The following is a 20635-nucleotide window of genomic DNA, read 5'->3' as shown; positions in this document are numbered from 1 at the left end:
TTTCCTCGCGGCCGACGTTAAAATAGATCGATTGCAACGGAGAAGCGGATTACACTCATCCACCGTGTTGCTCGATGTCTCGTGCGTTGAGCAGCGGAGAGGGGTCACCCGCTGCTACGCTCTCCATCAACAAACACTGCACTGTTAACGGTCTATTTTTCGGCCGAGGTCTATTCCCGAACCTCTCGTTGTATTCCCGAAAATCGATAATTTGCCTTTTTTTCTCCTTTTCTTTTTCGCGTTCACTGACTTTGCAGGCGCCATGCTCTACGCTCCCTTTTCCCTCTGGTACGGCCCGCGTATTAAAAGAGCGATGCCGTAGTTGCGCCTCGGCGCCAACGAAAATAAACGCACGGAAATTTTGCGGGCGAGCAAGCCTCGTGCTTGCGACGCGAGCAGAGGGCCCCTACTTCCTTCGAATCACTGGCAACTTTGACGCGGCTAACGGCTGCGAGAAACGAGTGTAAAAATATACGCGTGCGGGCCGTCGATAAAGAAATAATTAGCTGGGAAATAGAGTTTCGAAGTGCGCCACTTACGAGAGAACAGCCCCTGGTGCTTGATAAAAAAAATGAGTATTAGATCTTCGACCCTGATAAGAAGCTTCGCAAGCGGCGTAGAATGTACGTCAGCAGTCGAATAAATACCTTCAATTAGTCCTGTCGTTCGACAGCAGCGTAGGTGCGATTTTGAGCATTAACAATTGTGATTGTTCCAATTGCTCGAGTCATAATTCGAAATTGCACCGAATCCGACATTTCAGCCACGTCTAGCAAATGTAAAGCACGATATATATCATTACGTGCGTATAAATTGCTCAAGGAGACTCCTCAAATTATAGACAGTTCGCGCTGAAATAAAAATTATAGTTTTCTGCTTGCCGGCAGAAAGAACAAGAAAATCAAAGGCTCTCCACCTCCACATGTAGGAATGAAATAAAATAAAGAAATCGGACTGAACAGCAGCATGTAAAAAAAGAAGTATGCTAAGGAGGCAGAGCCGGCACATATACAAGAGCATGGCGAAGAGGTACGTCGTTGGAAATTAGTTTCGTGGATCTGGTTCCTCTCTCTCACGTCGATTTAGTCATCGATTATCAGTCATAACACGACGATATAATCGACGGCCAGTTGTGTGTGTGTGTGTGTGTGCGAGAGAATAAAAAAAGCCACGCTGCTAGGTCGGCGAAGAGAGGGAGAGAGAGAGAGAGAGAGAGAGAGAGAAAAGGAAAAGTACGAGTGCAAAACCAACGACCCGCGGCGGTGCGGAATGTAAAAAGTCGGCCGCTAAAACAAAGGGGGCCCCCCCTATCCTTCCCACGGATTCTCGAAAAATATCTTCTTTCTGCCTCCCGGGAGCGAGCGAGAGAGCGCGGCTCGTAACTCGGTGGACCACCGGTGGAGCGCGCGCGCCTCCGCTCTCCCCCTTTCCACCCACCATCAAATACCCACCTTCTTCCACGAAGCATTCATTGTTTGCCTTGCGCGACCGCGTCGTGTGCCAACCAAAAAAACCTTCGACGAACCCCTTCTTAGCGGCGGCTCGTAAGTGCGACCACCCGCTTATGGTTGTACCTGATAATATTGAAGTACCAAGTGGTCATTGGCGCCTCGTTGAAGACGACCAGTCAGCGCCGGAAGCCATCAATTATCGGCGATTTTGGGAGCTCCTCGCTGCTTCATCCCGAGCCCTCCGACAGGCCAAAGGATAATCCGACGTGCAAAGTGCATTTCTGTCGGTGCGCCTTCTCGGGGCTACCCCCTCGCGGGACGAGATTGGCGCTTGAGATACAGATGTTACCCAAATATGCGCGAGGCCGCGCTTCCTGCGCCTCCCCCACGGGGGAAAGCATTTTTTCCACTGACTCATTGTTTCGCCACGTGCCTGCCCCGGCGGCCTCTCTTTCTCCAAAATTGGAACATTCTTCTCCACTCGCTCTCCGACTGCGACCGTTTTTAACACGACGACTCTCATCCGCGACGTCAAGATTAGTTTCCAGTGATATCGTGGAATTTCACTTCCGCAGATTTACGAGTGTTCGACGAAATTTCCCGAGTGCGGCTTGGCCAGGCCACGTAGACCGATGATTTTCTCCTTGGTCCGGCGGCCGTACGCGATATTAATCACCGAATAATTAATAAAGCCGACAGGCCGTCGAAGAAGAAAAGGACCGTTGGAAAAAAAAAACAAACAAAATCGGCAAGTCAGAGTCTGAGGCCAGCAAAGAGCAGTAGGAGGGATAGAAAAAACAAAGGCCGAGGAGCCGCTCGAATGAATTTGCAGGGGTCCAACGAGACTCTCCTCCCTTGGCTCCACCCACTTGTTGTAGTCCTTGCTCTTCCCCTCTTCCTTGTCTCGCTCTCTCGACCTGCTCACGTTTTTTTGCTGCCTGCGCGCGCGCGAGCAGTCGAAAAATCGAGCGCTCTCCCGGGGATTCCCCGATGCGTGCCTGGCTGGAAGCTGGAAGCGCCGGCCGAACGCGACTCATTAGCGCGTGTAATCCTTGGGACTGAGCCCCGCTACGCAACCTAGAGACACGGCGTATAATCCTGGATTAGGATCTTCGCACGCGACTCACCTTTGTGAGTCAGAGAGGTGCACTTTGCCGTGATGCCGACGAGTCGATCTTTTCTTTTCCCTCCGAGAAAGTATTCGAGAATCCAACGTTCGCTGCATTTTCCGTGTGCATTTAAAATATTGACGAGCTACACGAGTGGTCAGACGTGTAATTAAAAGTTTAACGCGCGGTAATGCTTTGCTCAAGGATCGTTAAAAAAGAGAGAAAAAACTTGTTTGTTTGTCGATGTTACGATTAAATTTGTTTATAGGCCGTCAAGTCTTGTAAAGTCGTTGTTGCAATGGTATAATTTTTTCCGACAGGCTGCTGCGTCCCATGGGAATAACGAGCGCGGATTAATTTTTACTTTTCAAATAACTATACCGTTTACGAGACGTTACTTACGATGGCAATTCAGCGTCGATCACTCGCTCTGCAATTATACGAAAAAAATTATTTTACAAATGGTTACCCTTGCGACAGTGGTCTGATAACGACACGAGTATATCGGAATAATAAATATAATCGAGGATAAACTCGAGTGCTACAGCAATAGCGAAATCGCGACGATCTATATAGCCCTCAGGTTGATTTCGTTTTTGTACGTACGAAAGCTAATAATAGATCAGGCGCGAATCGTCGAGTAATGCATATCTCTTGTTGTTAACGTAGTCGCGAATGTAAAAATAATCAAAATAATCGAAGGCGCGCGTATGCGAGAGAAGGAGAGAGAGAGAGAGAGAGAGCGTGATGAAGTTGTATAATTTTCTGTGTTTCGAGTGCAACAGCTATCTGCCAATAAGACTTTGGCCTGAGCGCACAGTCACAGCGTGAATCGGTTGGCTTTCCGGGTGGGACGCAAAATTTCCGAGGCACCGCGCCGGCCAGATAGCCGCGCGTTTGGCGAAAACATTGAGCGTGCGAGGCGCGTCACACACCGGGCGTCGACCTCGTTGCCTCTTTAAGCATTCGTCTCGATCCTTCCAGGCCTTGCAATCGTTCTGCTCATTACTCAACATCTCTGCTGCCGCTCCCGTACAGTGTTTTCCGTTGGCTGGACGGCCAGAGAATAGAGAGAGAGAGAGAGAGGGAGAGGCTTTATCAGCTGTCACGGAACGATAATTAGCGACGCTCTTTACTATGCGTAATCAATCGATGTTGTGCCCGTGCGTTTTTGCTGCCGCGCTTTGATGCGGCAGCACGTGCGCCTATCGCGCTCGCAATAAGTATTATGTCGAAAACAGTTTGCTTGTTGCATGGCACACTGCTGGGGGAGGGATGCAAGTTCTTTTCTCGGCTGAATTCAGCATAGCGCTTTTTCCGCGTGCTACAGCCGCGAGCTTATCGCGCGCCTCGCCGAGATCTATTTATTGCGCGATGTTCGGAAATGAGTCTCTTTGTCGACGCGGACGAGCGGAAAAACTAACGCACGTAGATTATTAAATGCCCGCAAGTTCGTAACAATGCAGATTGATCGTAGCATTTCAGGCCAGCCGAGTGGCTCTTGCTTTATCGTCGAGGTCTTCGATGCGCCATCTTATCGAACGTTTGCGCTCCGGCCGCTACGACTTGACTTTCACAATTATATCTACGTAACGAGCGACGCGTCGCGCGTTAAAATACGACAATCAAGGTAAACGTACTCTGGTCGCAGTTTATTCCCTAACTCGATCGGTTGCGACCAAAGCGTAATGGCGCTGAGCCCGTTGCTGCTTCGAAAAGCTCGCTTCGATGGGACTGCGTGGCGCGTGCAATTAAAAGGCCTCGTCGCAAGCAGGACAGAGTTACCGACCTTTTCCTCTCTCCTTCTCTCGGTTGCAGACTGTGCGCTCACTCTCCTTCTGGCAGAATAAACAAAGGCGAGAGAGAGAGAGACACAGCGGAATTCCCCTTTCCTCGCACGTGGAATTCTCTCGGGATGGTTCACGAAAAAGAAGAAGAAATTGGCTTAACGAAGCTTAAAGCCTTTCTCCGTCTGTGCGTGTGTGCCGCGGAATTTTATCGGGGCATTTCACAATGGATTGCAGCGCGCGAAGAGATCGACGGATGGCACGTCGCCGTAGAAAAAGGTGGGCGCACGCGATAAAGAGAGAGAGAGAGAGAGAGAGAGAGAGAGAGAGAGAGACTCGGCTTCCTATATACGATCGGCTGTTCCGGGAAGGCCGCCGATTACGGGAGCTCGCGGGGCAGTTTCCGCGTAATGCAGCCCAGCGACACGCGGCAAGAGAAAGCCGAGGAGCTCCTCGGACGCGTGCCTCCTCGGTCGACTTGCCACGCGCGCAAAAACTTTATTCAATTTGCCTCATTTAAATGCCTTCGTTCGGCAGACTGCGGCGCAGAAATGCCGCGGTCGGACTTCGATAATTGCCAGCCGAATCGGTCCCTAATTAACGGTCGCGCTTCGGCGGGGCGATAAATAATCGGCGGGAGCGGAGAAAGAACAACAGCCGCGTTCCGGCTTGGCCCGCGCTGCGTCATCGATAACCGTGGCGGCGGCTTATAAAGATGAATAATGTGGATTTTCGAAATTGAGGGCGAAATTGCAGGGGCGCGCAGGCAGCTGGACGGCCGGAAAAGCGGGCCGCGCTATCGCGTCCGAGCATCTCCGAGCCGTCGCTTCAAAGGCCCAGCTCGCCGACTCCGCATGCCAGACGTCCTGGCGACGGCCATGCCCAATCTTCGGGGAACTCGGCGGAGCCCTAACGAGCTCAAATCACACCTGTCGCTTCTCTAATTCCCATTCCCGGCACGTTTTCAACAAAAATAAATATACAAATGAAATAAAATAAATGACCGAGCTGTGTCGCTTTAAATGCACGCCGAGTGCCTCATGGTTTTGGGATGCATCTGGCGAACGGGCGAACGCGCCTAAATTGCCTCCGACTGCTTTCATTTCGTTACCCTTGCGCGCGTTTGCGCGCGTCACTTTCTCAAATAGCGGAATACTCAATTAAACTGTCGGCTAACGATCGCCTTGAATGCTCGGATTGCAGATGATAGGCAGAATTTTTGCATAATATCTAATTGTCAACGATGACTTCGTGGCGATAAGTGGTTCTGATCTTCTATTGCCGAGAGAAATCTGCGGACCGATTGAAATCATTTGTAACGCGACACTCGAAGAAAGTCTATTGTCTCGACTAGCAACTTCTTCGCTTTTTATTCTTGTAACGAGAGATGAAGTGGACGCAGGTGCACAAGCTCATTACGAGGAACTTTCGTACATGACAAGCGTTTAACCTGAACGCAGCACTCTGAGTCACGCCGACCGATTGGAAACAGGAAACATGTCAAGTTGTAATGTCTCTTTTTTTTAACCTCCTCGCAAGCATATTGACATAACTCGAATTGTACTTTTAATGGCAGCAGCAGAAAAAAAATGAATAGCGTAGATTTTTACAGACGCCAGTCATTTAATGATTCTGAGAACGCATATAAGCTTATGAAGACAGAGTTGCGAATCATGAATAACAACGACTCACTCACCGGAAATGTAGTCTGCGACGTCTCTTTAGAGCGAAACATGATGGTTTTTGTAAAAAAATATTATAAACAATTCTCGGAACTATCTTTTTTCTCGTTTAAGACCTGAGCGTAAACTTTTGAAATGTAAACGTTTTTCATGACCTCGGGAATATCAAATTTAATATTTTCGATTATTCAATAACAGATATGATAATGATTTAGTATTCATTTACTCAGTTGGTTACAGTTTACAAACAGAAAAGTAAAGTTAACACTGCTTTATTTGCATTCGCTGGAGTTGAAAAAGTCAATAACAAAATATTTTGACTTCAGAAAGATCTGTTTTCACATGTAGAATAATCAATTGAAACCGTGTAGTTGCCAGTTGAAATGGATCGTGATAATTAGTAGCGAACAGAGTTAAATTACAAGTATGAATCTAACAAGAAGAAATTTGAAGTACTCTTGCATTATAGATTTATATACGCAGCATCATGAAATATTGGGAATAATGAACATCGAGGTGGAAGAACTCGAACGATATTTCGGTGCACATGCTTAATTGACAATAATAAAAAACAATATAAACGATATATTTTTGAATTTAAAATGAGGCGCCGATTTTAATAACGTGCTAACAAGTTGCCACTCTAATCGATCTGGCAGCTCGTTAAGGAAACAAGAAACTGCGAAAAAAAAAAGACGAAGTGAACCGAAGTCGAGCAACATGAGGCAATTTTCTCATATGCAAAAGCACATAGATACGTGCATTCGCATAAAAAAGCCCCTGTGCTTTTTCTCGTTAGTCGGTGGCAGTTGCAACGATGACGTTTCTCTCGCGTGCACGACCCACAAAGAAAATACATATTCGCCATTGCAAATTAATTTGCCGGTGGCAAAAAAAAAAAAAAAAAACAGCGGCAAGATGATGTCCCAAGTCGCGTCAAACGACGGATTGATCGATCCGTTTGTTGATAGCGTGATAAATGTTGAATGTTTTTTCTCATCGACGCGGTCGTTTTCTTGCTCGTTAAACTTTACGTCTGCTCTTATCGAAAATTCACTTCCTTCATCGAGCCAGCAAGAATAATTGGCCGAGCTTTCAAAGAAACAGAATCGTTTAGCCGAACAATAACGCATCGGTCTCGATCATCGGACGTATCAATTCATCCATCAGGCGATGCACAATTTGCATATGCGTCTCTTGCGGGCCTCTCGTTACATTATTTCAGATGCTGGAAATGGTAATGTGGAGGGGTAGAAGGAATAAACAAACGCGTGGCAGTTGTAAGAAATGGCAAGCGCGTCAAGTTTTATTGACAAATACAGGGAGACGCACGCATACACGAGAGGATTGTTCGCGCGCGCGCGCGCGGCTCTAATGCCGTAGACGCGCAATCGATATCTGTCTCTCGGGCTCCTGCGCATTTATCCTCGGCCAAGCTTGCGTATCTGGCAGCGCGCCGGCGAGCACGCATATGTATGTATATGCGCTCTCACTCATCGGCACACATCTAATTTGGAGCGAGCACGTCGCTATATCTTTTTCATGCCCTCCGTCTGCGCAACCGTTGGCGCCGCGCGGCGAAGACGCGCGCACACGCGGATCGTCGCGCTCTCTTTTTCTTCTTCTTCTTCGTCTTCCTCTACTTCTCTTTTTCCTCGGCTGCCCACGCGCCAGGCGCGCTCGCTCCACTCCGCTCGATTGGATTTTTCTCTCCTCGGCGAGGTTTTTCCTTTCGCGCCTGGCTCGAGAGAGGCGGTGCCTATCTATAGACGTCTCTGCCGCACTGGCCTTTCCCTCGATACGACTGCTCGCCATTACGTAAATCTTTGTTTGCTATTCGCGCGCGATCGCTCGACGGAGGAAGGATACGCGGATTATCGCCGCGAGCGCGCGACTTTTCTCACGTTCGAGTGCTGCGCGCGCCAAGTGGCTTGTAAATCATAAATGCATTGTTGCGCGGCTTCGCTCGTTGTTGAAATTTCAATTGTGCGAACGAAACACACGCTCCGCGATTCATGCGAGTGCGCAGGTTATCATCCGATCGCTCGGTCGACTGCATCTCTGACTGCACCTCGTGTACAATAATATTTATCCTTCGGCCTCGGCGCAATTTCACTCCCGTCGATATGTCGCGCGCGCGTTCGTCTGCTCCCTCTGTCGTAATTTCGCTCCCATTTTTCTCGCGTTTTTCACTCTCTCCGCCATGCCTAACGCGACGATTTTTCCTTTTCTTTCTTTCCGATCGACCGAAAAAACACTTGCTGAAATATGTCGTTTGATTAAATTGCGCCATTTAATGTGCAAGCGGTGTAGTGCCGGAGAATACAACTGAAACAAAGCCAAAACAATGTTTGCGAGATTTCGTCGGCTGTACAAGATAGCGCGCATAAATCGCAATTAATACGAGTTTTTCCAGATAGCGTGGCGAAGCAAGGAAGCGAAATAAAGAAAAGGCGCGTTACCGGTCACGTCGCAAACATTGCGCGCGCACGCGCTCGGAGCAGCAGGTAAAATAATTGGCACTCCGATTCTCCGGCAAGGGGCAAGTGCAAGTTTATATAGAGCTTGTACAGCGCGAGCAAAAAGAAGCGAAGGTCGCTCGTGACGGATCGATTTAAGAGGCGGTTGCGGCGGCTGCCGCTGAATCCTCGGCGAGCGATTCCTTGATCGAGGGGGCGCCGCCGCCGCCGCCGCAGCTGCCGCTGCCGCTCGCCTGCAGCTTTTCCAGGGTGTGCGCGAGGCGCTTTTTCAATTTGGCCAAATCGCGCGGAGTTTCGAACCTGTTCCAGTTACTCGGCTGATGTCGCTGATGTGACTCGGCGCCCTGAGATATCAGGCGCGTCAATCCGATCAGCGCCATGTCCGTCACCTCCTCCCAGTCCTGCAATATCAACTCCAGCTTATCTCTTCTCTTTTTCCTTTGCTCTATCCATCGTCTCCCTCCCCCTTCTCCCCCCCCCCCTCTCGTTCTGCTTACACGCGCGTACAAAAGATGTTATCGCATGGTAACGTAATGACGTTTTAATTCGCTCGATCCACTGGCATGATTGCAATCACCGCAGGCTTCCAAGTATATCTGGATTCGCCTTAATTTAACGACCGATTTTTTTTTTTCATTGAGCCGTGCGCTCTTTTCTTCTCGTGCCTTTGTTGTGCGATGAAAGAAAAAAGTGCCCAAAACGTGTGCTCACAATTAATTTACAATTAAGATCTTCGACGTGGACAGCAAGTCAAAGCCAAGTTCGCAGACTAGTAGTTTTTTCTGTACAGTCCCATCAAGTGCAAGTCAATTTCTATGAACGACGCGGTGTAGCTCGTAAAAGCTGCCTAATGATCCGTCGCCGACAGAGAGAGTGGCCGATCAACAAATGTTTTGCGACACTTGCAAAAGCAATGGAAACGTAATAAGCTCTCAACAAGCCGTAAAGAGAGAGAGAGAGAGAGGGAGAACCCAAGAGAGCCCTTAATTAACGAGTTGACTTTTTTCCTTCATTATATGGTAATTCCCTTGCGACGGGTAAAAAGGTAAGATGGGTGGCGGCGCGATTAAAACGAATCGACCACGCTGAGATTAGCAAAAATCACGGGCTGTCGCGAGAAAACGAGGAAGAGGACACACATCGTGCGGTTGAGACGCGCGCGCTATGCAGGACACGGAAAGTAAGGCAAATTTCATGCACTTGCGAGGATGCTTTCTCATTGCTTCCGAAAGTTATTACTGGCCATCGTTGCTCGGATTTTCGAAATAAGGCACGAACAATATTTTTTCACGATTGCGTAGCATTTCCATGTAATAGCTTTCGCATTTGCCGTCAAATATATATTAATCAAGGCGAATACTTGATGCACGCAAGTGTTTTCACATTGCAGATGGGGTCTTGTACGATAAAATATTACATGAATCGAGTGAACAAGCCACAAACTCAGCAGCACAAGAAAATCATAGCTACAGCCATGTCGAAAATTTTTTTATGAATTTAAATAATGACTCATAACGCAAGTGATACACGTCCGTACACAGTTAAAAGATGACTAAAATACGTTACTTTATTATTTTATAGATCGATTACGACTCAGTTGGAGACATGATAATTTAAAATAAAATAAGTTGATATCTCTGGAATGTTGAGCCATCGATTTGTTCTTTTCTTAGATAAACGATAAGATTTAAATACTATTTAAAGGACCGATTTGTGCTTGCATGAATTCAATTTTAATTGTATCTTCGTACTTTTTACAGTTTTGATTAACATTGAAAATATTGCATGTTACGTAACAACTTGATTATATCCGGGAATCAAAAAACTGCGCAAACGAAAGTTGGCAAATTCTCCGGCAAGGTAGCAGAAGTAGCTTTCGTTAACTCGCCGTGACGCATATCGCGTGAAATGTTTTCCGATTGCGGCATGAAAATTCACGCGTTGAATTTCGCGGGCAAGGTATCACGTAGCTTTCTACTTGATTTTCATGTTCGCTGAAAAGGCGATCACAAGACTGTTTCCACGCGACTAGTACAAGACCTCGTGTAACAAAAGCAGAGTTAAAGCGTGCGGAAAATGAGCGAAGCGCCGAGTGTCGAAAAGGAGGTGTCGTTTTCAGAAAAATGCAAAAATTCAGTTTACAGGCGATGAGATTGAAAGCAACGAGATACGCATAATACAGCAGGCCGGCAAAGGGCCAAACGCAAATGAAAGGCGAGAGAGGGAAAAGCAAGCACGCGTATACGTACGACTTCGTCTCGGAGCTGAGGCTTGAACACAAACGCCGACTCGAAGAGCTCGCACTTGTCCTCGCTGACAGTGAGCTGCAGCATCAGCCGCAGCAGCCTCAGCGAGTTCCGCAGACTCTGAAAGGCTCGTTCTCTTTCCTGTGGCATCGACAAACCAATGAATACGAGGGTGGTCGGCTTGCGCGCGTCCAAATGTGCGCGGCGACGCAGCCGCCGGTACGCCGCTGCCGATTAATCGACGCGCTGCCGGTCGGCTTCATTGATGCGGAACGCACGGCCCGATAAGCTCATTAAGTCGTTCAATGCCGAGAGCACGGGCGCTCGGACGCTCGCGCGTTCGCGCTTTAATGCGGGGATCCATTAGCTGATAATCGCTAAATTTCGGTGCTCGGGCGCGCCGCCACCGAAAACCCGAGGCAGCCGCGTGCCTTTACATCCGCGACGACGGCGGCGGCCGCTCGAGAAACTCGTTTTGCATAATCGAGCGCTACGATAATTCCACGCCGGCCACGCACATAATGATCGCGAATTTCGCTGGCTACATTGATTTTCGCGCCGCTACGCGCGTACAAGAGTCGCTGCGAACTTTTCAGCTGGCTTAATGACTGAATTTGCTACGAATCGGAGCCGACGCCGCGATTAAGCGCTTTTTCATCTTTTTTCCCCTTCTTTTCCTCTCCCTTTCTTTTCGCTCCGTAATATGAGAAAGCGAACGCGATTCGGACTCTTAGCGCGGCAAAAGGAATGCTCGAAATTCCGGGCGCTTAATCGCAAGGGGCAGATGGAAGGCGGCCGCGCACTGCGCATCCAGACGGAGCGTCGTTGCGCGCTCGCGGAAAACAAAGGCACGCGGAGATCGACATTCCCGGCGCGGCATTGTTAGAGAGAGAGAGAGAGAGAGCGCGACAGCTACCGCTGCTCGGTGCACGTATGTGCCCGACAGAGAGACCGAGTACAATACAAGGTAAGCGCATAAAAGGAGCAATTACCGCACGGGCGGCCTCAAGATCGTCGAGTAGCGCGAAGATCGCGCGATACGTGGACTCGAGGAGGGTCGGTAGTCCGGTGGCGGCGAGCGATCGGGAATTCCTCTCCTTCATGCCGCGCAACATTCTCCTCTCGATGCATCGCAACTGGCTCGTCAGCAGACCAATCTCCTTCTGCAACGACAACAACCCCGAATCCACGATAATTCAGTGATCACGTGTCTCTCAACTCGCTGCTCTCGTCGAGCGCGCTCGTTTCTTCTGGTTAAACGCATAATTTCTACGTGCAGTTTATGCTTGAATCAAGTCGAAACCTGTTATAAGCCAAATTGAAAATTCTCAAATACAGCTACATGCATAAAACAATCAAATAATATAACTTTAAACGTTCGGCATTACGTCATCGTACTACTTCATAAATAATTATTCAATGACTTTTATTTGAATTCAGTAACCGTTTCGAATTTCATGACGTAGCAGCTTGTCAGATGTTTAGCAGTAGACAATGGGCAGCACACCAAGTAGGTGACCGCTTTTTCTTTTTCTAAATCCATCGAGCCGTTAAACTGTGCCTGACCATTTCATTTTCTCTGTTCTCCCTATAATCTTGAACTTTATCTTCGTATTCATAATTTCCATTGTTAATGATCAACTCAACACCTCTCCAGAATTGTTCAGCCGTGGCAACTCATTAAATTCTCTTCAGCGCTGATGAGATTTATTCCAAGTATATAAGATATATCGGTACTCCAAATTGTGATCTTTGCGCAAGCCCGATAACGCGCTGATAAGAGCTGCAATATTATTGTGCAATCGACGATTATCAATCAAACAAATAATGTCGCATTGACTTGAAATGATTTATACTCGACTGTTTTCCACGTAATTTGTTTAAAAGCAACGAATGCGCAATGTATTTGAATCGATCGGCATGCCGCGCATCAAAGCTTTCGTAAGATAAAAAGCTCGAACAGCGACGAAGATAACCGTGGAAGCGCGCTCAAGGAGAACATGAATGAAACACGGTCTTACGGTAGCGGCCTTCATTTTCAACCTGGCATCGAAATGAACGTCGATCTTGTCCTGGACAAGCTGAAGATGCTGCTGAGCAATGGTGCAGGACAAATTTTCGGCGAGCTTCGGAGCCTTATCCTTGAGCCTGCCGATCAGCTGATGCAGCACGAGCGTCATAGCGTTGGCGTCGTTCGCTTGGACGCGATACCGGTTGAGCATCAAGCCCGACGCTATCGTGACCACGGACTGTGGATCGAGTGCGTGCTGCAGACCCAGCGAGTTCGCCGCTTGCCGAACCGAGTATTCGCCGATGAACTCTGTCAACGAAAACGGCACATCGTCTTTCTTTTCTCTCGCTTTCGCTGCATGGAGAACAATTGGTCGCCGCTCGCTGCCTATATGGCAAGCGAATTAGAGCCGATCGACATTTTAGCGAGTAATGCGACCTTAAAAAGACCATTCGCTGTAACGCTGCAGCTGCGAAATGATGCAAGCAAAATAATGGAGGCTAATGGTAAGCGCGAGCCGATAGGTTTGAACTGAAAAAACAATATTCCTTTGACAACGCTGCTGATTATTCGCGTTGGCATATGCGCACTCAATGCGAATCAACGAATGCGAGTCGACGAATAACTCTTTTCATTTAATATATGTAAGTGTGTTATACGTTTATTACTGCCAGCCGAGTCTATTAAGATTTGTTTTGATGACAAATGATGTCGAACAGTTACAGTCAATCAACGGAATGCGTCTCTTGGAGAAAATTTTCCGCTATCAAGTGTAGCTTCACGATCTTTCTTCTCGGTGTAGAGTTTCAAGTTGTATTACTACGAGCTTGGAAAATAACCGATTAGTCGCCGTCGTATCTTTACGACGCTAGTAAGTTAGTTTGTATTCGTGACGATAAGTAATCGAAAGTAATAATTAATACGTGATTCGTATTAATAAATTATGTAATAATGCAATATTTCCTATCGTTATCGTCTGAATTCAATAATAAAGCTGCGCAATAAATGACACGTGAAACTAGACAAAAGTGCTTATTCAATCATCGATCCAATTATTTAACGACCGCGCAATTGCAAAAAACTTCGTGTACCGAAGTCTTTCATTTACCTCTGTTTTTACTCCGCTCAAATAAGTACTGGCAGCGTTTTTACTATTTTTTATTGCTGAGCATAAAATCCCGTTTATGCAAGTCAATGCGAGGAAGAAGCGAGCGGTTGTAAAAATTAAAGAACAAAAAAGAACGTTCAAAATTATACCGAAGCGGCGAGATGTGCGCCGTATTTCCAATTGGACACGGCTAATTCAATTGGCAGTCTTGCGCGCGCATGTCAATTCGCGTTTCTCTTTTACTGCCTCGGTTAATCGGCGTTTTTTATTCCACGGTATTCCGTTCGTAAAAAAACCAAGGAGCTACTGGTCTTTTTGTCTATGGGCATTATTCCACTCGATACCTTGTGCCGTTTTTAAGTAATCGCCTGATTGCTATTTAAAGTTGCTCTCTTCGACAAGTAGAAATTCACACCCGTCAAACGGTTAGAAAGAAAAAGCCTTGAGTAGCGAAATATTTCCCACAGTCAATAATCATGCAAGACCTCCCGCGAAGTGTTCAGATAGACGCACCTGCTCCCACATATCAATTAATAACCCAAATGTATGGTGGCCAGACGAATGGGTGGACGAGTCGGGAGGCAAAGCCTCGAACCATTGCCATTTCCTGCTCGTCTCGCCCATCTAGTCGACCGGCGCCGATAAATCAGGCAGAAACGCACTCGCGACATAAAAAAAGGCGTCCGATCAATCTCCCACGGTGGGTGTATACCTGGGAAGATTTGGCTGAAGTTTAACACTGGCTCTGCGCTCTTGATTGTCACGGAGAACGCGGCGGTGCTCTCCGGTGGACTTGGTCGCAATAGCATTTTCAACGGTATCTGAACCGTCTTGTCCACCACGCGCAGCTCGCCGGAATCATTCTCGTACGTAGCCACGATTTCGACTTCCGAATCTATCGGCAATATCTGATCATCGCCCAGGTAGACTGTGGTTTCCATCGTGTACTTTTCACCTGTTTCGAAAAATCCAAGCTTTTATTCGCCGAATTGCCTATCCGTTCGAGCTTCACCAAACGACGTGAAAATATTGCACTGGATTTTTTCTTCGACTCGATACGATTTCAATTTCAATGACGTTCGTTTTACTTTAACATTTCGTCATTTATAGACTTTTTTTTTTTTTTTTTTTTTTTTTTTTTTCCAATTAATCGAGATTCTCGTACGTGCACATCTCTCTTTAAATGTGATTCGCGTCAAGTAAGTTTGCGTCAATTGCCCGATACCAATCCGAGAACGATCGGAAGATTTTGAAAATAGACCACGAGATCCCACTGAAACACATTGGTATCTTACACAAATTGGTTAGAGAAAGGTAGTCCTTGGAAATGACAAGCGGCTCGGAAGTCTGAAGAATGACCTGCACGTCGCGCAGGGTGGTGTACGACGTAAGCTCGATCTCGATCTTGCACATGGATGACTGTTTGGCTGCTTTGTCTTCCTCTTTGTCAACGTCGGTGTGCAACGACACGTACGGCGAAGGCAGTAGCTCCGGGGACACCGTTGCGTTTATCGACAGTTCCGCTTCCAACATTGCGTTCGACACTTGATCGTCTGCTTACACAACGATAATTCATTGGCTTTTATCGACCTCTTTTTTCTCGTCTCTCATTGAACGCGCGTCCCGTGAAATAGCAAGAGCCTTGACAATTCGAATGAAAAAATTAATCGATCGTTGACAATTAATTCGACTCGAAATGCAAATCATTCTCGATCCAACGGGAACGAAGAGGAAGAGTCGAAGCTAATTGTGCGGAACCGCGGCGATAGCTAATTGATTGACGATCGTCGAAATGAGGAGTCAATTAAACGTGGAGGTTCGCAAATTGAAAGCATCAATAATGAAGGAACCTGCTGCCGTCGCCGCTTCCATAAAACATGATACTCCACTCAATTACGAGAGGATACGCTGCCGCGGTAGTCTCATACTTACCTGACGACGACGACTTCTTTAGAAGTTGGCGCAGATCGAGCAGCTCCTTCTCGGCGGCGGCGTAATCGTATCCTCGTCGGTGTATCGGCGGGGCAACGAAAAGCGACGGCTCCGATCCGAGATAGCAGACCTCCAGTCGACCCTCTTCCGATAGCACGACAATCGCGCCTTCCAAGTTCTTTTTGTTTTTGTTTTTTGCGTTCAAATAAAAGCTTCAGACATTTCTTTTATCGAAAGAAATTTTCAATTTCACATAATTGACTTGTTGAAAAAAAAATGTATTTGCTTATCCGATAATTTACAAAATCGATAACGTACGAAAAGAAACGTGACAAGTTACAATATCGGCACTTGCACAAACGTTCGCACGAAATAACACGTAGTATTTTTAATGAATGAACGTGTTCGAATGAAAATAAGATACTTTCATTCGACTCATCATTCGCGATAAAGGGGAAAAAAAAAAAACACTCCATTCATACGTAGCGAAATGAATGTTTTGATTTGTAAGTCTTTCGACTGCACACGTCGTTTCAACGGAATTACAAGTAGATCGCACGAACATCAGCATCGCGCGAATCTAACATCTGCAACCACGCGTGGGACACGTGTGCGCGCACATGCGTATAAAATGATAATAAGACTGTGGCATTGACACTCGTACGTTGCGCGTGCGCGCGCGATCTTCGACTGCGAACGCGGAAAAGGAAGTTTGATAGCGCGGCAAGCCGCGAGGAAAGGTCACATCTAACTGAAAGTCGATTGTTTAATTGCGCAACCGGGAAAAAAAAACAAACGAGTCGACCATTTTGTTTTAGTGACCGAGGTCAAACTGGAACTAGTCTTCAGAAGAATAAAAAAAAAAGAAATCTTCTGCGGGAGAGAAAAGCGAAAGAAGACGACCTGTCAGTCCGAACATTCCGCCGGACGAACAGGAAAAGTTTCTCTGTGTGGAGCTCTTTTGTGCAGTTTCAACGAAGAAGGTCTACAGCCGCTGCGCGAAGATTCACAACGAGCAAAAGCCATTAGTGGGGAAAAGCGCGCGCAGATAAGAATCGACTTTCTAGCGGCTGTCATGGGGAACTAGCATGGACATGTATTATGTATAAATCGAAGGTACCTGAAAGTGAGCCCTTGCCACGGCTACTGGAGCGAAAGGTAGCTTGGCCGACCACTTAAGGGTCGTGCCTTCGTAAATCATCAGAGTACTCGTATCGGCGATCACGATCACCATCAGCTTGCCGTCCGGCTCTGCGAAAATCAGCCGCGTGATTTACGGTTATAACGATGCTGTTGCAGACTCCAACAATACGCAACAATACGCAAACAAGCCGTTCGGTTTGCCCCATTCGCTTTTTACAAAACAAAAAAAAATAAAAGAAAAGAAGAACCCTTCCGCTCTTCACTTTTACTGCTTCTTTTTCTCGTTTGTTTGCACGGTAAATGTCACGATGTTTTTCCTCTCCGCGCGCGCGCCCGTCTGTGTGTTTCAAGTGGATCCCTAGACCTACCGCTAGCACGAGCACAGGTGATGTCCTTTTTTGCCGCGCTCTCTTGCAGCCTCTCGCTTACATGCGCGCCCTTTCTGCGCTCGGCTTAATTAAGACGCATAAGTCGCCGCCGCGCGGCTTCGAGGAAAAATATATACCAAACAAAAGACAAGAGAAACCAGCATCCCTTAAGGCTATCCGCGTTTCGTGCTTGGCAAGCTTTGCGCATGCGGCGGTAAACGATCTGTCATAAAAGTCCTCACCCTAATGAGCGCCGATCGAGACGCGCGCTCGTAAATGCTGTTTTTGCGCGCGCGTGCGCGTTCAAACATTTTTTTCGCGCTCGCGAGATTTTAATTAACGAAATTCGAGTTGGCCGATGCGGCGTTACCAAAGAAAAAAACAAAAAAATCGAAACACCTACCGATAACATAAGCGACGAAGCACAATGCACCGTACTCCAGGCGCTTGGCCGTTTTGATGGAAGTGCAAGCGTCGCCAAGGCAAAATAACGTTCTTTCGCCCAGTATGACGATTCCGACCTCGAAGCTGCTTAGCACAACGGTTTGAATACCCAGGATCGGTTCGCCAATGTTGTAACTCCAATCGGGTACGACGCCTTTCTTCACCTTCGCATCCTCGGCTTCCCCTTTCTTACCCACCTCGGCCATATTTTGGTACCTGCGTCATATTTGTTTGCTGCTGTAAAACTAATTATTTACTTTCCGGTAATGTAATGTTACGCCGATAATAAAATCCAATAAAAATATACGGAAATTAGATTAATCGCTTTGACATCGATACGAAAAAAAAGTAGTGTTCACGAACACACATACACACAACTATTTCCTGTTGATCGGTATACGCATGAGCTGTGAGGCTCGTTAAGATTTCCGCAAAAAAAAAAAAATAATAAAACGCGCAATGGTTTACTTTGTCTTTTCACAGTTTGTATACCGATGATAATTATGCCGACGGAGTAATTGCTCGTGGCCGCGAATGTCGAGATGAGTGCAAATATTTAGCAGCCGCGCGTTCTGCAGCGAAACGATGACGTTACATGCGTTAATACCTATATACGAGGAAGCTTTCGCGCGAATTGCGTTCCTCTCTTGAGACTTCTCAAACAAGCCGCGCGAGCTGTGATTATTCTCTCTTTTTTTTTTCTTTTTCGTGCGCGCGATGGCAAGTACAAAGCACATACTTGCAATTTTTAACACTGCGACGAGTATACTTGCCGTGTGCTGATCGTTCGATTTGTTTTTCTGCGCTAATGCGATGCAGCTATGGCGGTGGGGGAACAGCGACCGTGAGAATGCCGTTGATGCCTGGTGCAACGAACGCAGCGACGATTTTCCTAATGACGAGCCGAAAAAATAAGCCAGAATTACCTGTAGCACTCGAGAACCCAGCCGGGACCAAGCGTAACGAACACGTCGTTCCGCGCGACGTAGACGAGGGGCTCCGGCAATAATCTGTCCTTCAAGACACGGCTGAACGCGAAAACCTCCTGTTCGTAGAAGAGGAGAGTGCCGTCGAGGCATTGCACACAGAGAAAATCACGGCCCCGGGCGCCGCCGAACGGGCCGATCGTCAGCGACGCTGGAAAGCATTTCAGCTGGTGCTCGTAGGCCATCTGCAGGCTGCATCGATCGCCTGTAATTGAAATCCAAATGTTCCAAGGGCTTCGTTCCGTTTGGAAATTGAAGATGAATGACTTGCGGTTTGCCAATCATCGAGGAACAGAATTAGCCGCGCTCTGACGACGAATGTGCCCATAGGGCGCAACCGCTTTTGTACACGATGCATTGCTGCTTCGACTTATATCTCTTATATCTGTCATATATAGCTCTTTTCGTAATACCCGTGCTACTTCATGTTTTTCACTTATTTATACCAACATTCAACAAAGTTTATTGCTTTCTTTTTCTTTTAGCTTTTCATTCTTCAGCTCCAAATTCTATATCTGTCCTTTCAACAAGTTAATTATGTACTGTTTCTGTGGATCGCATATTTATATTTATATCACTGAATAGATATTAGTTTGGTAGCTGGGTTCAAGGAAAAAACGGGATATCTTATGTATTTTAACCCATTGAATTAATATGCGTTTTACGAAAAAGTGGTACGTTTTGTTTAAAGCGCAATTATTTTGAAAAAAATTATAGAAAATCGTTTTTAGATGTGATCTTTTTTTTTTACAAATTTTGTCCTATTTTAAAAAGAAAAACATCCTTGGTAACTTTAATGCATTTCAGAAAAGTTATACGCGTTTAAACATTGAAAAATTGAAATTTACGACGCGTCAATAACTTTTGATGTATTTAACACTAAACCTACCGACATATTACATATACCTATTTCACCGAATGGCGGTTAAACAATCGCTTTTGAAATAAACAATTATAGTCTTTTTCAGCTGATTGCCATTAATACAGAATTTAGCATAAATAATAAACACAAAATAATTATCATATAATAATGAGAAAAAATTTATTTTTCGGGCTTTAGGAACGGTCATTTGACCGCTCTGGTAGGTTTAGTGTTAATATTGGTTTAAATGAGAAAAATGTATGGGTTTTTTAAAATTTCCTCTACTAAATAATACAGTTCGATGTTAGCGCAGTTCCCGACAATAATTTTGTCGCGATTGGCAATAGACATGTTTTCAACGTACACAAAGCGAACTTTGAAACAACTGCAACTGCCAGATTTTTGCTCGCGCGCTCGTCGTTAATTCACTTTAAGTTATACGTGAATCCAAATCAATCTCAAAACGAGTTACAATTTTGAAGAATTATTAATGCGTGATATATTTTATTATTTAATTTTTCGTGCTAAAGCAAACGTTTGAAAATAAACACATGAATATTCGAGGATTATGTTACAAAGAATGTTGGTTTTAAAATCGTATAATGATAGAAATTGAAATATTTAATATTCGCACTATGCTGCTAATAAGCCAGAGCTTGTTTACATTTTTTGTGCTGGCTAGAATCAGTGCGTTGCGTCTTTACACATGTTTTGAAGATGTAAAACTAAAATGTTGCAAATCAAATGGAATCTTCCGTTAGTTTATCCGTCCATTCAAAATATGAAGAAGACGATTGTGTTGTTAATAGAAAATTCGCGAAAAGATGCGGTCTAGTCAAGTAGAAGGAGAGAATATTTGGTTAGCGATGTTACAAAGAAAAGTTGCTGTCTCTAGACGCACTTAGTGACTTTAAAACTATTTTTCAACTATTAATGATGAAAATGTGAATAGAATTGCACAAAAGAATACCATGGAGAGTTTTCATTACTTGTGAACGTAGTGTCTTCCATGTGCGATGATATTCA

At 46.1% G+C, this 20635-nt stretch overlaps 1 protein-coding gene across 2 annotated transcripts in view; it reads right to left on the bottom strand.

The window, feature by feature from the left end:
• Nucleotides 1–20635, bottom strand: part of LOC131663197 (protein PTHB1-like) — a 63929-nt gene that overhangs the window by 37871 nt on the left and 5423 nt on the right. For both annotated transcript variants that reach the window (XM_058933412.1, XM_058933411.1), the window contains exons 3-11: nt 18688–18952; nt 17721–17977; nt 16927–17057; nt 15807–15984; nt 15170–15427; nt 14587–14829; nt 12777–13075; nt 11748–11918; nt 10759–10896 (exon numbers count right to left, since the gene is read on the bottom strand). In XM_058933412.1, the coding sequence (XP_058789395.1) occupies nt 10759–10896; nt 11748–11918; nt 12777–13075; nt 14587–14829; nt 15170–15427; nt 15807–15984; nt 16927–17057; nt 17721–17977; nt 18688–18952 (1940 nt within the window). The remainder of the gene's footprint in view (nt 1–10758; nt 10897–11747; nt 11919–12776; nt 13076–14586; nt 14830–15169; nt 15428–15806; nt 15985–16926; nt 17058–17720; nt 17978–18687; nt 18953–20635) is intronic.

The sequence above is a fragment of the Phymastichus coffea genome, unplaced genomic scaffold (genome assembly GCF_024137745.1).
Source record: "Phymastichus coffea isolate CEN01 unplaced genomic scaffold, Cenicafe_Pcof_1.1 PCOF00031, whole genome shotgun sequence".
Taxonomy (NCBI): Eukaryota; Metazoa; Arthropoda; class Insecta; order Hymenoptera; family Eulophidae; genus Phymastichus; species Phymastichus coffea.
This window is presented reverse-complemented; position numbering and strand designations above follow the sequence as displayed.